Source organism: Myotis yumanensis, unplaced genomic scaffold (assembly GCF_028538775.1).
Source record: "Myotis yumanensis isolate MYYU_CA2020_CCGP unplaced genomic scaffold, mMyoYum1.0.hap1 SCAF_1, whole genome shotgun sequence".
In the NCBI taxonomy this organism is placed as follows: Eukaryota; Metazoa; Chordata; class Mammalia; order Chiroptera; family Vespertilionidae; genus Myotis; species Myotis yumanensis.
In genome coordinates, this window is record NW_027223752.1 from 120,672,132 (window position 1) to 120,687,435 (window position 15,304).

The 15,304-nt window shown below is 42.7% G+C and overlaps 3 protein-coding genes across 3 annotated transcripts; 2 read left to right on the forward strand and 1 right to left on the reverse strand.

Moving 5' to 3' along the window:
* Positions 1–335: 335 nt before the first annotated feature.
* On the forward strand, positions 336–8,214 carry DNAAF2 (dynein axonemal assembly factor 2). The gene is made up of 3 exons (XM_070431502.1): positions 336–2,180; positions 5,569–5,712; positions 6,435–8,214. Exons 1-3 carry the CDS (start codon positions 417–419, stop codon positions 6,879–6,881), a joined length of 2,355 nt encoding a protein of 784 aa, XP_070287603.1. The 5' UTR covers positions 336–416; the 3' UTR covers positions 6,882–8,214.
* MGAT2 (alpha-1,6-mannosyl-glycoprotein 2-beta-N-acetylglucosaminyltransferase) lies at positions 5,146–11,000 on the reverse strand. The gene is made up of 2 exons (XM_070431516.1): positions 10,847–11,000; positions 5,146–10,561 (listed from the first exon to the last, which is right to left on the reverse strand). The coding sequence occupies exon 2, from the start codon at positions 10,506–10,508 to the stop codon at positions 9,168–9,170; it is 1,341 nt and encodes a 446-aa protein (XP_070287617.1). The 5' UTR covers positions 10,509–10,561; positions 10,847–11,000; the 3' UTR covers positions 5,146–9,167.
* A 118-nt stretch (positions 11,001–11,118) lies between these two features.
* Positions 11,119–12,275, forward strand: RPL36AL (ribosomal protein L36a like). The gene is made up of 2 exons (XM_070407680.1): positions 11,119–11,197; positions 11,848–12,275. The coding sequence occupies exon 2, from the start codon at positions 11,879–11,881 to the stop codon at positions 12,197–12,199; it is 321 nt and encodes a 106-aa protein (XP_070263781.1). The 5' UTR covers positions 11,119–11,197; positions 11,848–11,878; the 3' UTR covers positions 12,200–12,275.
* The last annotated feature ends 3,029 nt before the right edge of the window (positions 12,276–15,304 follow it).

A 15,304-nucleotide genomic window follows, 5' to 3' on the forward strand; every position in this document is an offset into this window, starting at 1 on the left:
AGCTGCATGACCCTGGTTAGGTAACTTCTCAGGTCCCATTTCTTTTCTGCGAAATGGGGATCAGTTCTGCCCTTAAGCGTTATGAACTATGTAGATAATATATATGCTGGAAATGATGACAATTATTATGATAGTTTTTCTAATGCAAAAGTAACTGTGCCGTGGCACAGGAATCTAAAATACAAAGACTGTAGAGTAGTTGGTTAGTTTGAAGCAACTGAGACGCTATTTCTGGCACTTCCACCATCCCACTCCAATTTCTTTGCCTCCTCCTCCTGCGCGTGGGTGGCGTCACCATGGCAATAAGCACGCGGCCCAAGCACAATTCTCTGACAGTTGCTGACCTCGGCCGCTTACTGGCCTTGTGCCTGCGACTCCAAGGTGCGTCCCGTTTTCTCAGGCGACTGAGGAGCAGCATGGCCAAGGCGGCGGCCTCTTCGCCGCTGGAGGACTTGGATCTGAGCGGAGAGGAGGTCCAGCGGCTCACCTCCGCCTTTCAGGACCCCGAATTCCGGCGAATGTTTTCCGAGTACGCCGAGGAGCTCACGGACCCCGAGAACCGGCGGCGCTACGAAGCGGAGATCACCGCGCTGGAGCGTGAGCGCGGAGTGGAGGTGCAATTCGTGCACCCGGAGCCCGGCCACGTGCTGCGCACTAGCCTGGACGGGGCGCGGCGCTGCTTCGTGAACGTGTGCAGCAACGCGCTGGTAGGTTCGCCCACCAGCCGGCCCGGCTCGGGCAGCGCGGCAGCCGGTAGCCAGTGGTTCCTGCCGTACAGCCTGGCGCCCGGCCGCGAGTACCCGGGGGGCCGCGGCACCCGCTACACGGTCTACGATGTGGTCTTCCACCCAGACGCGCTCGCGCTGGCCCGGCGCCACGAGCGCTTCCGCCAGATGCTGGACGCCACGGCCCTGGAGGCCGTGGAGAAGCAGTTCGGCGTGAAGCTGGACCACAGAAATGCCAAAACCCTGAAGATCAAGTACAAGGGAACTCCGGAGGCCGCTGTGCTGCGCACGCCCCTGCCCGGGGGTGTCCCGGCCCGGCCCGAGGGGGAGCCGGAGAGCTCCTTCCCCGACTTCCCCTACCCCTACCGGCGCCCGGCGGCCGCCCGGAACTCTGCGGGCCCCGGGCCCCCGCCCTCCCCGCCAGAGGCGGTCCCGCAGCCCACCCCCACGGAGCCTCGCTACAGCGTGGTGCAGCGCCACCGCGTGGACCTGCAGGATTACCGCTGCTCCCGGGACTCGGCCCCCAGCCCAGTGCCCCAAGAGCTGGTGGTCACTATCGAGCTGCCGCTGCTGCGCTCGGCCGAGCAGGCGGCGCTGGAGGTGACGGGAAAGCTGCTGTGTCTGGACTCGAGGAAACCCGACTACCAGCTGCGGCTCTCGCTCCCGTACCCGGTGGACGACAGCCGCGGCAAGGCGCAGTTCAACAAGGCCCGGCGGCAGCTGGTGGTCACGCTGCCCGTGGCGCCGTCCGCCGCCCGCCGGGAGCCCCTAGCGGCGCCGGAAGAGCCCGCCGAGGCCGGAACTGACAGCGCGGCCTGCACTTCCGCTCGCAAAGGAGAGACGGGCCCCGCTGCGGGTCGCGCCGGGGAAGGGGACTCCGGGATCACCACGCCGGGTGCCGCAGGGGAGGAACTTGTCTCCGAACCGGAACCGGACTTCGGCGGGCAAGCGGTGGCTACTGCCGGGATCGAGGAGAAACCGCTTCCCGGAACTGGGAGCTCGCCCGGGGACCTAGACTGGGGGCCTCCTGCAGGAGGAGGGAGTGTGTGCGGAGGTCTCAGCGTCGGGACCCGCATGGCCCGGGAAGACTCGGGCACGGAGCCTTCCGATCCAGCCATGGATGGTCCCGGGACAGACAGCCGGGGACCTCTGTGTCCTCCGTTGCAGTGTCATCAGGATGAAGAATCCCTGACTCTGCTCATCCTAGTGCCTCGGATCCAACCGCAAAGTCTTCAAGGGGATGTGAGCTCCCTCCGGTACAAATTGTGCTTCTCCACCCAAGACTTAGTTTATTATTCCTTCTTTTTGCAGTTTGCTCCAGAAAATAAATTGAGTATCAAAGAACCAGTGGTTAGCATTTCTTCAAACAATGCAGTAATAGAACTGGCCAAATCTTCAGAGTGCTATGGACATTGGAGAGAGTGGTATTATGGTTTAAACAACGATTCTTTGGAGGTAACAGTTCTTTCTCGAGTCTTAGTATTTGAAATATTCCATCCTACTTTTAAAATTACATCCCCTCAGTGCATTCTGAACAAAGTGTTTTTCATTAGAACTTCTCTCGAAATTACTTGAAGTTGATACACGTGATGAAAGATGTCAGTGCACGTTAAACACATATTGAAGAAACACTCACGCATCCCTTTTGATGGATGGGTTTCAAACCTTCAAAGTTGTCCTTAATGCATTTTTCCCCCGGAATCCATTGACTGAGGAGGACATGAATGCACTCCCAGAAATCCATAAGCCTCTCAGATTGTATGCAGAAAGTTGAGGGTGCTTTCTTCTGGGCAGAAGGGCTATAACTTTAGTCATACTCTCAAAGGGGTTGATGACTAATTAGAGTTTGAGAGGCACTCTGTTAGGGCCATATTTTAAGTTGGTAAGTAATACTGTCCAACTTTAGAAAATAAACAGCTTACTTCCAGAGAGCAAAAGTCATTTAGCCACATTTCTTATGTAGAAAAATGAATTCAGAATGAGGTGTCAATCTAAATAAATTCCCTGCCCTTTTGATCATATAGTGCTGCTTGATTTTAGTGGCTGATCTTGGTAGGGTTGTCCTCCGGTGGGCATTATGTTACATTGAAATTACATCTCTTTTTGCATCTGTTTTAATCATCTAGTATTTTACACAATGGCTGGCATTTAACAGTGTAATATAAACTACGGACAAATACTGAAAAAAATTAAATTTGAAGTTCGAAAGAATTTTGTAAACTCACAAATGAACAATTCGTGGTTTTGATTGAGGTCTGTATCAGTGTTACATGTAAATTTTAAAGCTCTTTTAACATATTCAAGGGTTTAATTCCCAGAAACAATACAAATTGCACAGATTATATATTAAAAATTAAGTTTTTAGCCTTGGGCTTTAACCTGCCAGAAATTTTCACTTCTTCCCCATTGTTTTTCTAGAAACTTGCTAAATTACATTTACATTTTATGAGGGCTATCTTCTGTGAGAAGTGGTTAATTTGAAAGCTTCTAAAAGTGGTAAAGTAAGTAGCCAGGGCTTGGTAAAATACTTTGTGATAATATAAAATAGGAAATTGATTATCTGTTTATGTCATTCGAAGGGAAAATTTAGGAAAGGGCAGTCGTTTTCCTGTAATTGTCTTAATAAATGTGAAAATAACTCACAATATGGGAAGAAAGCTTTGTTGACAGTTGAGAAAATACTAAAAAATATATTTTAATCTGATTTTCTAGTATGATAACATTATTTTAGCACAGAAACCAGACAAAAATGAGATTATGGCGACTGTGTCATATCTTTGAAGCCTGAAATAGATTTATTATTTCTTCATTAGTAATCACATTTCCTAAGACTGACAGAATCATAATGTTTTTTATTTTACAGTTCACTGTCACTGGACCATGCTCTTATTAAATTTCTAAAACATCACAGGAGTAGCTCTGGCTGGTGTGGTTCAGTTGGTTGGGAAAGGTTGGGGGCAAGCAGGAGGCAGCTGATCCATGTTTCACTCTCACATAGATACTTCTCTCTCACTCTCCCTTCCTCTTTCTTGAAAATTAATAAATAAGGAAAAATCACAAGAGTAGTAGGTGGGTAGATAATAGATATATTACACATATTATATGAAAATAATTATAATGTAAGGTTGATTTGTGGCTGTCAAGTTCAGAATTGTTACTTTACACATAAACAAGTACAAAATATATTTATATAAGCCTTAAATATTTACTGGGAATTTTCCTAAAGCTTTAGTTCCACTGAATACAGTATCTTTTATAGTAAAATCAGTCATCAGAATGTGAAGACAATTTTATGCAAATTGCATTTTAATCATAACCATTTCTATTCTAAATACATATTATTTTTCCTTGGGTAAACTAAAAAACTCAACTATTTGGTACATATTTTTACAATTAATGTGTAAGTCTTTTCCAGAGACAGGAAACTTAAAAATGCTTTTGATGGGGCATTTTTATAATACAGTATTATTTTGGATCTTCAAATAATAACAAGGCAAATTACTCCAAAAATAAATTTTTTCTGTTCCCAAGGTTCACTTGTTTGGTAGGTGTTCCCAAGTTCAAACTGTGTTTAATAGAAGGAAACTTGAAACTTGTCTCTTTCATATTTTCTGTCCTCATTTTGACTAAATAATGAACTTATTAAATTTATTTATATGAAAGTGCAGAGGAAAATACTTTTACTTTGGGCAACAATGAACTTATTTTATGAATATAGTTATTCTCTTAGTGCCCTAACAATATTTCTGTATTCGCTTGACATAAATATGAAGAAATTGCTTTGTGTTTGGGATTTTTGTGAATGTGATTTTTGCATTTCCTAATAGTTTGGTAAACTATCTCATTCTTATAAATAGCTATATGCTGGTGTCACACTGGATTTTTCTCATTGCTTAAAAGTAAAATATACTTCTTTTACATAAAATATTATAGTTAGCTCTTACCTGAACAAGAACTAAAAGGCAAACAGTTCACACAAAATTTTAATAGATCCTGTCATGTGTATTTCTTAGCTGACTCATTAAGAAGTGTTGTAAGCCCTAGCCAGTTTGGCTCAGTGGACAGAGTGCTGGCCTTAAGACTAAAGGATCCCGGGTTCAATTCTGATCAAGGGCATATACCTTGGTTGCAGGCTCCTCCCTGGCCCAGGCCCTGGTTGGGGCCCGTGCAGGAGGCAACCAATCAATGAGTTTCTCTCATGTTGATGTTTCTCTCTCTTTCCCTCTCTCTTCCACTCTCCCTAAAAATCAATGAAAAAATATCCTCGAGCGAGGATTAACAAAAAAAACAAAAACAAAAGGTGATGTATTTCTCATAAAATATTAAGAGAAAAAAGTGAAAGAAAATACAATTTTTAATTTAGATTATCTAAGAGAGAAAACATAACCTAGATTCAATAGAGACGAAGAAGAGTAACTGAACTTTTTTTTTTTTTTAGGGTTTTTTTCCTATATGTGTATGTTCTCTTGCTATTTTTTTAAAATGTATTTTTACTGATTTCAGAGAGGAAGGGAGAGGGAGAGAGAGATAAATACATCAGTGATGACAGAGAATCACTGATCAGCTGCCCCCTGCACCACCCACTGGGGATCGCTGCATGTACCCTGAACAGGAATTGAACCATGACCTCCTGGTTCATAGATGGACGCTCAACCACTGAGCCATGCTGGCTGGGCACTCTTGCTGTGTACAAGACTGTTTTCTTTTGCCAAGAAAGCATAGAAATAACATTAAACATTTTAAAAGTGTAATCCTGAACTATGTGAGAACTTTTATGAGTTGTTTTTATATAACACTGTGAAGTATGACCTATAAAGCAGAATATGTTTTCTTTTTATTTTAGGAAAGGTTATTTGTCAATGAAGAAAATGTCAATGAATTTCTTGAAGAGGCCCTGAGCCCTCCGTTCCAACAGACAATACCCCTAACTTCACCGTTAATTGAAGTTCTTCAGGTTACTGATAGTAAGATTCAAATTCATACAAAGGTAAGGATTTTGATTGGCCTTATAGAATAGTGACTTAGAACAAGATTAAAGCCTAATGAATAACTTAATTTTTGATGTTGAAACTTTAAGCTAAGTGTACATAATGGCTGGGAAGAGGAATAGAGTTTTTTGCATGAATTTCACTATGTGCTAAACACTGCAGTTCATTTTCATATATATTTTCTAATTTAATCCCAAAATAAATGTCGAATGAGGAATAGAAAAAAACTGACATTTGGGAAGTTAGTCCAGGGACCATGGTAACCATGTCATACAGTTTGTTCATTCTTTCTAGTTGAATCTTAAGTTTGGTTATTTTTAGTCACCAGTATTAAATACAGAAATGATTGTTAACTAGCACAATTGGCATTTATGAATTGTAGGGGAGAGTGGCTTTGAAGAATCACAGAAATTCAAGAAAATTCAAGAATGCCCTTACTAGTAAGAATGACTGCTAAAGGGTTTGTAAGCCAGGATTATTTTATCCTGAGGGAGATGAGTCATTGAAATGATTACCAGAGAATTAAGGCCAGATTTGCATTGTCAGTAAATGACTGGCAGCATGTGGACGTTGACTTGGAGGAGGAAGAAGCCTTTCTGCAGGTCTACAAGGGTTATTCCCTCACAACGTAAAAAAAAAAAAAAAAAATTCCCAATGGTACTACAATTTAATTTTCTATTTATTTCAAAGAATTATTAACTTGTTGTTTCTCTTGACATAGTTGCAAGAATGTAGTAACTCTGAACAGCTTCATGAAAAGGAAGAAAAAGTCAACGAAGGAAGTCATCCAACTAAAAAAAAAATAGAACATCCTACCACCTCAACAACTGCTTCTGATTCATCTATAGCTGTTAAAGTACTAGAATTAGACAGTTGTGGTTCAGTTGAATACTTGCAACAAGACTCTCTTGATGTGTCCCAAATATTTGGAAAGTCTCAGCAACCTGAGTCAAAAATGGAAGAAAAAGGTGTTTACTCAAGTGAGGAAAAAGATAATTTAAAAGAACCAGTAATGACTGAAGAGGAAGAATTAACAGTTCAGAATATTCCTGGTTTTGACAACATAAAAGAAACCAATATGCAGGATGGTAGTGTGCAGATTATTAAAGATCATGTGACTCATTGTGCATTCAGTTTTCAGAATTCTTTGCTATATGACTTGGATTAATTCTTCAGAATTTAAAGGTTAAGAGTAGAAAATTTTTGGACTTAAATTCTATTTCTGTAAACTACTACCTTAAAACCAAAGATATTCAAGAAAGTATATTTTGGATTTAAAATAGGTTTTCTGTTTACTCTTTAAAAACTGAAGATATTCAAGGAATTAAAATTTGCAATTTTGATTCTAATGGGGAAACTGGAGATATTTTTTTGCATGTTTATACAGCTTCCTTCATTAGGGAGATAAGTTTTATGATTCCTCTGAGAGATGTATATTATTTCTGAGAGTTAAACATTTAGTTTTAATATAACCTGTATATATTTACTTCTCTGTTTGTTTTCGGCTTATTTACCATTACACTTTAATAAAAAGTTTCAAGATATTCACTAAGTTGTGTCTGTCGCAAAAAGCAACTCTCAAGAATGTAACTAGAAATATGAGTTGCATTTGTAAGGGGGGCAGAATCTCAAAACTGTATTTAGAAATATCACTAAATAAGATGTATTTATGCTTGAAATAGAGATTCTTAGAGATGAAAGAACTTTACTAACCAATATTAATAATTCAAATAATTATAATACACAATGAAATTTAGTATTTTTGCTTCAATTCCATATTTTACTGTTCTTATCTGTCACCAAAAATATATATATATTTAATATAGGTTATTTAGTAATGACTTTAAGGTGGCAGCAGGTAATGTATCTGTGGCTAAGTTAATAATTTTGTGGAATAGTATTTATATTTGAGGTCAGAAGAAAATCCTAATAGATGTTTTTCTCACAAAAATTTTTAGGACAGGATGAAAGAAAATATCTGTTGACCTAATCTCTGACCCCATTTGTTCGAAAAACAGCTACCAATTCAAACTTCTGGCTTTACCTTAGTCCTGGAAATTACCTAATATCTTTAGTCCTTTGAACTGGGGAGGTCAGATCAGAACACCAAAAGCTGTTATTCTTTACATTTATAATCTTGGTAAAGTCTGGAACCAGACTGGGCTGAGAACAGTATAAATGTGGCTAGCTCACAAAGCAAGAGAACTATTTGCCCCAACTTAGATGACCAGATGCATCTTTCAACTATAACATGAATCTTAGTTTGAAGCAGTAATTTTGAAAATGTCCACTTAATAACACAATTTTCGTAGATTGAAATAATTGTAATAACTCCACAGAAATTAGTCTATAATTTTTGATTGAATGGAATTGTATGTTGTTACGGGAAACTTCTACATTAAACGTGGAGTAAATTTTAAGCCTGTTTCCTATTTACTGTATCTGTCCTTTTAAAAAGTATGACTTCAGTTAAAATAAAGCTGGCACTAGAACATGTTTCACTTTGGCATGACTAAACTTTGTATCATTTCTGGCTGTATTTCACTTACACAGCAGCTTTTTATTGTTCATTATCTATGCCTGGCTACTTTCTTCCAAAGGAAATACATTGTCAAGAGCTGGGTTTTCTTTATTATTTCAATTCAACGTACAAACAGTAAACATGAAGATATAATGCTAACTTTAAAACTTCTAGAATGTCTTTACTGAATTTTGGTGTAAAGAGTAAACAAAATTTGTTCTGCAAAATGATTAGGAACCTTTTTATGCAAAAATGAGTATTTTATTTTGGCAGACTAAAAGAAAAAGAAACAAAACCACTGTTTTTCTACATTGAGGTGAAACAGTGTTAAAATTTTTTATCAATCAAATACATTCCAAAAGAAAATGTGCTCTATGAAGGTTCCAAAGCACAGGCAAATCTTAACACAATAATATGGGAATCTGTAATACTGAAATTGATTGTTTTGACAGGGTGTTTAAAAAACATAACTTTTGAATTATAAAACCAGCGAAGCAATTTCTTCCTAGTAACTGTGTGGAGAGTGAAACTGGGCTTGTTCCATTAATACTTACTTCATTGTAATACTTCCTACTGCTATGACAATTTTAAGTAAATTTTGCTGTACTTAAGTTTTAAAGTGGAAAAGTGTACAAAGTTCCAGGTAAAAAGATTAATAGATGCAATTTAAATAAAATTTCCTCTCTTCTCTCACAGTAATGATTACCTTTTCCAGATACAGATTGAGCTTTAAAACCCAACTCCCAAAATGAAAACTTGTATTTTAAATCTTAATCAGACATAAAAGAAAAAGAGTACTATAATTGTACACCTTTTACAAGAATTTTTTTTTCATATTAAAGCAGAAACCAATCCCTAAACTCTTATTCAATTGTCTGTCCTGTTGGTACAAATATCAAAAATAGAAGACTGTCACTTTTTGTAACTGATTTTTCATTGCAGTCTTCTATAACTTTTACAGAGTTCATGGTCTCTAATATCTCCCCACCCTCCATTTTTCCTAGGTGGGGAAACGGGTGCCATAAACTTTTCACTGATAGTTAGAGTTTCTGGAAACATGTACTGTTTGTTACTATTTAAGAGTGACTCAATTTGGGCACTCTGGGTGGATGGTCTACAGGTTTTCTTGTGGTGCATACCACAGTCTCCAGCATGAAAAATCCTAGGTACCTGAGGAACCAGCACTTTCCAGAATTTTGGAAGACAAGATACAGTCAAATACTGAAGAGTCCAGTCCCAGTTATAATCATCGTAAGTACAGAAAGTGTCTGTGCAGTCGATCAGCTTCTGATAAGCATCCCGGGTCAAGGCTAGACCCATATTGTGCTCTGTGGATTTCCAAGTTTTCACATCTACCTTGTCAGCAATGCCAGAGAAACTTCGAGGGGCAGTATAGGTTCCCAGGGAGAGAACATCACACTCGGGACACTCTTGCTGCTTTAATTTCCTCATTTTTTTGAAAACATGGTAAAAGTCCGGGGCTAAGTAGTGATCCTCCTCTAGGAAAAGTATGAAGCCAGCATAGTCTCGAAGAACTTTGACCCTTTCCCATACAAAATGCAGCTTCCACCACCAATGGTGTTTGGTTTGGGAGAACTTGGCCTCTCTATAATGGCCAAAGGAATCGGGGTACTCAGCATTAATGCACCCCATCTTCAAAGCTGAATCCTTCTGCAGATCTCTGGGGCAATCTCTGGGGTCACTGCCCGGGAACTCGTTGGGGTACAACTGAATGCTGAAGGGAAAGAACACCTGCAGAACAGGGCAGAAGTCCACCCCAGCGATCAGCTGATTGATCTCTGTCGACCAGAAGTCATGGCTAAAGACGATGAGGACGTTGTCGATGCCCTGGGCTTTTCGAAGTGAGTCCAGCAACAGTTTGAGGTAATCAGGCCGGTTATGCACCTGGACCACCAGCACTAGCTCTCGGGGGGGCCAGGAGCCGGCCTTGTCTACATTCCTCAGCGTCTGGTCAAAGTTAAGCTGGTAGACCAGGGACCGGTACCGCAGCGTCAGGTTGTCCGCCTCGGGCAGCGGGGCCGCCGCGACCAGCGGGGCCGCCGACTCGTTGGAGACCCGGCGGATGCCCGTGGACACGGCGGGATGGTCCCCGCCCCGGCCACCCGCACCCCGCGCGGGCTCGGCGTCCAGCAGCGGCGGGGCGAGGGCCTCGCTCTTCCTTTGTCGCCCATTGCTGCTCCAGAGGACGAAGCCGCAGGCGGCCACCACGAGCGTCAGGATGAGCACCTTCCGCTTGTAGATGCGGAACCTCATGGTCTCCGGGGCCGGGAGCGCGGGCAGGCGGTGCGGGAAGGAGCTAGCGGCTTCTGCACGGAAGGGGCGGGCGGGCGGTGGCCGTCGCGTTGGCCTGTAGCAGTCGGAACTGGCCCCCGCGGCGGCCCTCGCTAACTCATCCCCGGCCCCGGGGGTCCTGGGGCCCGCAGGCTCTCAGCTTCCCCGCGCCGCCGGGCTCCAGTCATCCTCGTCAGACAGCTGCAGCTCGACAGCGGCCCCTCCGCTAGGGACCGGGGCTCGGGGTCGCCTCTGTCCTCTCCATTCAACACGGGTCCCAGCAAAAGCCCCGCGCGGCCCACCGCACCCCGCTCCGTTACCTGCGCCTCCAGCGGCCCTGCGTCCTCTGCGCTCTCATCCTTACGCGGGCCACAGACGGCCGACACCGCGCAACCAAGGCTTGTCCCTCTCCGGCGGCGACCGCTCTGACAATCTAAGACTGGCCCGTGGAGCCCCGGGGCCCTCGGGCCCACACCCTCCGCCCCGCCCCTGGGGCCGTTGGTTGGCGCTTCCAAGACGCCGGCGGAGGTACCCGGCCGTCGCTGCTTGTTGCCTATTGGTCCATGGCTCTGTCGCTCAACGCTCGGTTCCTGCTTCCGCTTCTTTCCTCCATTTCCTGTTAGGCGCGAGCGGAGCGAGCGAAGCGGGGAGCGTGGACTACGAGTTTCCCGGTAAGCTAAGGTCGGGCTGTAGGTCCCCACGGGGCCTCTAGTGCTCGGAGTCCGGGGATGGGTCGGCCCTGGTAGGAAACGGTGGGAAAGCCCCGCTGCCTTGGCTCGAGAGAGTTCAAGAGCGGCTTCTGTCTCAGGAAAGGGGATCACGCATGGCGCTGCTGGGCCGGGAGGCCTTTGCTAAGGACACGTCAGCCTTCAGGGCGGCGGGTGGGTGACGGTGCACGGTCCTACGGAGGGGAAATGCGAAACCAGACTCCTGCGGTTCTCGGGGAAGGGACGGGGGTGGGCTCCGCGCGCACGGAACCCAGGAGCTGCTAGAACGTGGAAGGCCTTGCGAGGAGTCCTCGAAACGCAACTCTAGCCTTAGCCCTCTCGGTGGTAGAAAATTAACCAATCATCACTACGCTCTTCTTTTCAGCGGCCACCGTCAATTAAGTCCCCTTTATACGCTTTTGCTATTTTTTAGTGAGTCTCATTCTAGAAGTGCGCTAATGATTTAAGCATTCCAAAGAGGTGCGCACAAAAACTTGTATGTACACTTACGGAAAATGAGTAGTTGGTGGATTTATACATTACTGACATGTTATTTTCCTATGCTTATAAAGTACTTATCAAAATGTTTGAATCTATTTTAAATATCTCAACAGTTTCCATCGTACAGACACCTCTACTGCCAAGATGGTGAATGTGCCTAAAACCCGAAGAACTTTCTGTAAGAAGTGTGGAAAGCATCAGTCTCACAAAGTGACCCAGTATAAGAAGGGGAAGGATTCCCTGTATGCCCAGGGAAAGAGGCGCTACGATAGGAAGCAGAGTGGTTACGGTGGGCAGACAAAGCCGATTTTCCGAAAGAAAGCGAAAACTACAAAGAAGATTGTGCTGAGGCTTGAATGTTCGAACCCTAACTGCAGATCAAAGAGGATGCTGGCCATTAAGAGATGCAAGCATTTTGAACTGGGAGGAGATAAGAAGAGAAAGGGCCAAGTGATCCAGTTCTAAGCTTTTATTTTTGAGAAGAAAATGTTAAAGCTGTAGAAAAATTACCTGTATGAAAATAAATGCAGTGATATTCTTACTCATATCTTTTGTGTTTTTTGAAATAGAGAATTTCATGTTTAATGTGGTTATAAATTAAGGAAATAAGAGTAAATTTGTAAGTGAATCCTCTTCAAATTATTCAACTTAATTCCACAAGAATTGAAAATTTTTATTTATATGTAAAGGTAAGAGTCCCACCTCAAACTTAATAGCAGGGAAAATATTGGTACTTTATCTGATCAATTTCAAATATATGTTGGGTGAATTTACAATCATGATTGATGAGCTGCTGGGAAAACTAAGATTTTGAAAACTAAATGAAGAGGACAAGCTAAGCCTGTTATGTATAGCAGACTGAGTGGGGCAGAGGATCTAAGGGGATAAAAACGTACTTTTTGCAAATGTACTGTAGTAGGAACCACTGGCCACATATAGCTACTTAAATTTAAAAGGCAGTTCCTCAGTTATACTAGCTATATTTAGAATTAACATATGGTTAGTGGCTACACTATTACACAACATGGATACAGAATACTTCCCATCAGTTTTTGGACAGCATTCTTTAGGTCTTGAATGTAAGGTAGGAGTTGAAAACTGACTTCTACCTAAAATTCTGAAGCTAGTAAAAAAAAACCCTTAAGTCTGCCAAGCTAGTGTGGCTCAGTGGTTGAGCACTGACCTATGAACCAGGTCAGGATTCCTTTCCCAGTTAGGGCACATGCCCATTTCGGCTTCCATCCCCAGTAGGGGCCATGCAGGAGGCAGCCAATTAATTTACATCAGTTTCCAACACTTGCTCCCTCTTCCTCTCTGAAATCAAACTTATCAAAACAACCCATAAGTCTATGATACCATGAACTTTTTGGTTTTATAACATACTATAATTAAAGTTACGTGAATGTGGTCTCTCATAACTAATAGCTACAGTAGGAATGGCCCACAATTTTAAAACCATTATTTCTTGAATTTTTCCATTCAATATTGTCAGATCTTCACTGACCATGAGTAACTAAAACTGCAGATAAGGGTACTCTGAGATGTACTCAAATGTTTTAACTTCTTGACTTTTGGGAAGGTTGAGAAGGTAAGCAGATAAGATTGAAAATAGAATGGAATGTGGAAACTCCAGAAGTGAACCTAGTCATTTTCTATGAAAGGCAAGGAAGAAACGAGTATCAAATGAAAGGAAAAACTGGGAAAGGATATAGGTTATGAGAAGAGGGCAAGAAATTCTGCTTTTTGTATTGGCAGCTATGGTATTTATATGGGATGGTTTGTAGATGAGTAAGACAGGCAAAGGACTAGGGTGTAGGAGTATGATGGTTAATACTTATTCCCAACATTGACTATTATGTCTGCATTTGTTAATGAAAAAATAATTGTTTTTCTACAAGAACATAAAATTCAGATATGCACAAATTTTAAATATGCCATAAAACATCACCTTAAGGAACCATGTTGTTTTTTTAATCCTCACCAGATATATTTAGGCATGTTTGCGTTATATATAATTTTTTAAAATAAAAAAACTAGAAATTATATATGAAGATTTTTTTCAGGAAGAATTTAAGTACTAGCAATACAAATTTAAGGTCATCCAAAGAATTACTCCTCTGGACCAAGATTGTCTCAAAGAATCAGCTCTGAGTAGAAATTTTAGAATTCATATACATAAAGTTTTAATAAAAATTCAAAACAGTATTCGCTCAAGAATATTTGCATTTTCAGGGTGAAAAAATGCCCCAAATAAATACTTTAGGAAGACAATGGAGGTTATGTAAGTCATAAAAAATAGTCATATAGCCCGGCTGGCATGGCTCAGTGGTTGAGAGTCGACCTATGAACCAGGAGGTCACAGTTCAATTCCCGGTCAGGGCACATGCCTGGGTTGCAGGCTCCATCCCCAGTGTGGAGCGTGCAGGTGGCTGCCGATCCATGATCCTCTCTCATCAATGATGTGTCTGTTTCCCTTTCTCTCTGAAATAAATATAATTTTTAAAAAAAGAAATAGTTATATAGACTCCACCTATAACTCCAAGCCCAAAGCAGCAATAATATACTGCTGGAAAAGTTTTTCTCCAGTAACTTACTCTTTATCCTCCTTTGTTCTGAGAAACTAATTATGGGACTACTAGGGGCCCAGTGCACGAATTCGTGCACCTTGAAAGGAACTCTGGGCCGCAAGGCTGCAGTAGGCACAGGGGCGGGTATTGGCCCATCCTCTGCACCCCTCTCCTCCTGCCGCGGCGCCGTCACTGCTGCCGCTCCCACACACTAACAGCACCAGTCCCACTCGCAACCGCTGAAGGTGTGGAGTAATTGGGGCCGGCACCGTCAGTTGGTGCAAGCGGCAGCTGCTGTCCCGATTGCCCCTCAGGAGCAGGAGGAGGTAGAGAAGCCCTGAGGGGCAGATACGAGTGCTGGATGGGACTACAGCACACAGGAGCAAAGAATTTTCAGTAACCACCAGAGGCTCACCCCAATGACAGCAACCACGCCCTGCCTTGGTCTGGTGCCCCTGCTCACCTGCTCCACCATTCCACCGTGGCCAACACCCGCCATGTTCCGAGCATGCCCCCTGGTGGTCAACACACATCATAGTGACCGGTTGGTTGTTCCACCATTTGGTCTATTTGCATATTAGCCTTTTATTATATAGGATTATAATGATCTAGGGGAGAGGTTGATTTAAGAAAGGCAGGGGAATGAACAGAAGGAACAGTTCTAGGGATTCCAGACTGTTTCAAGTTGTTTACTTTTCTATTCTGTCTTAACTTCAAACCCTCCTCATCCTTTAGTTGGTGTATGGCCACCACTCTTTACATTTAAAAAACTTAAACATATTAAGTGACCAAAATAATAAACAGAAAAAGAACCCTCAAATAACACAAGATAATGTCAGTAAAAAGTAGCACTTTTCTGCTCCTCTCACCCAACCAAAAACCTTGCTCGAATTCTAAAAATAAAACTTAGAAATACAACAAAGATTATGTGATTAACATTATAAAACTTATAAAAAGCTGAAGTCTTTCCCAAAGCAACTTCTACCTTATACTTGGTGAATGT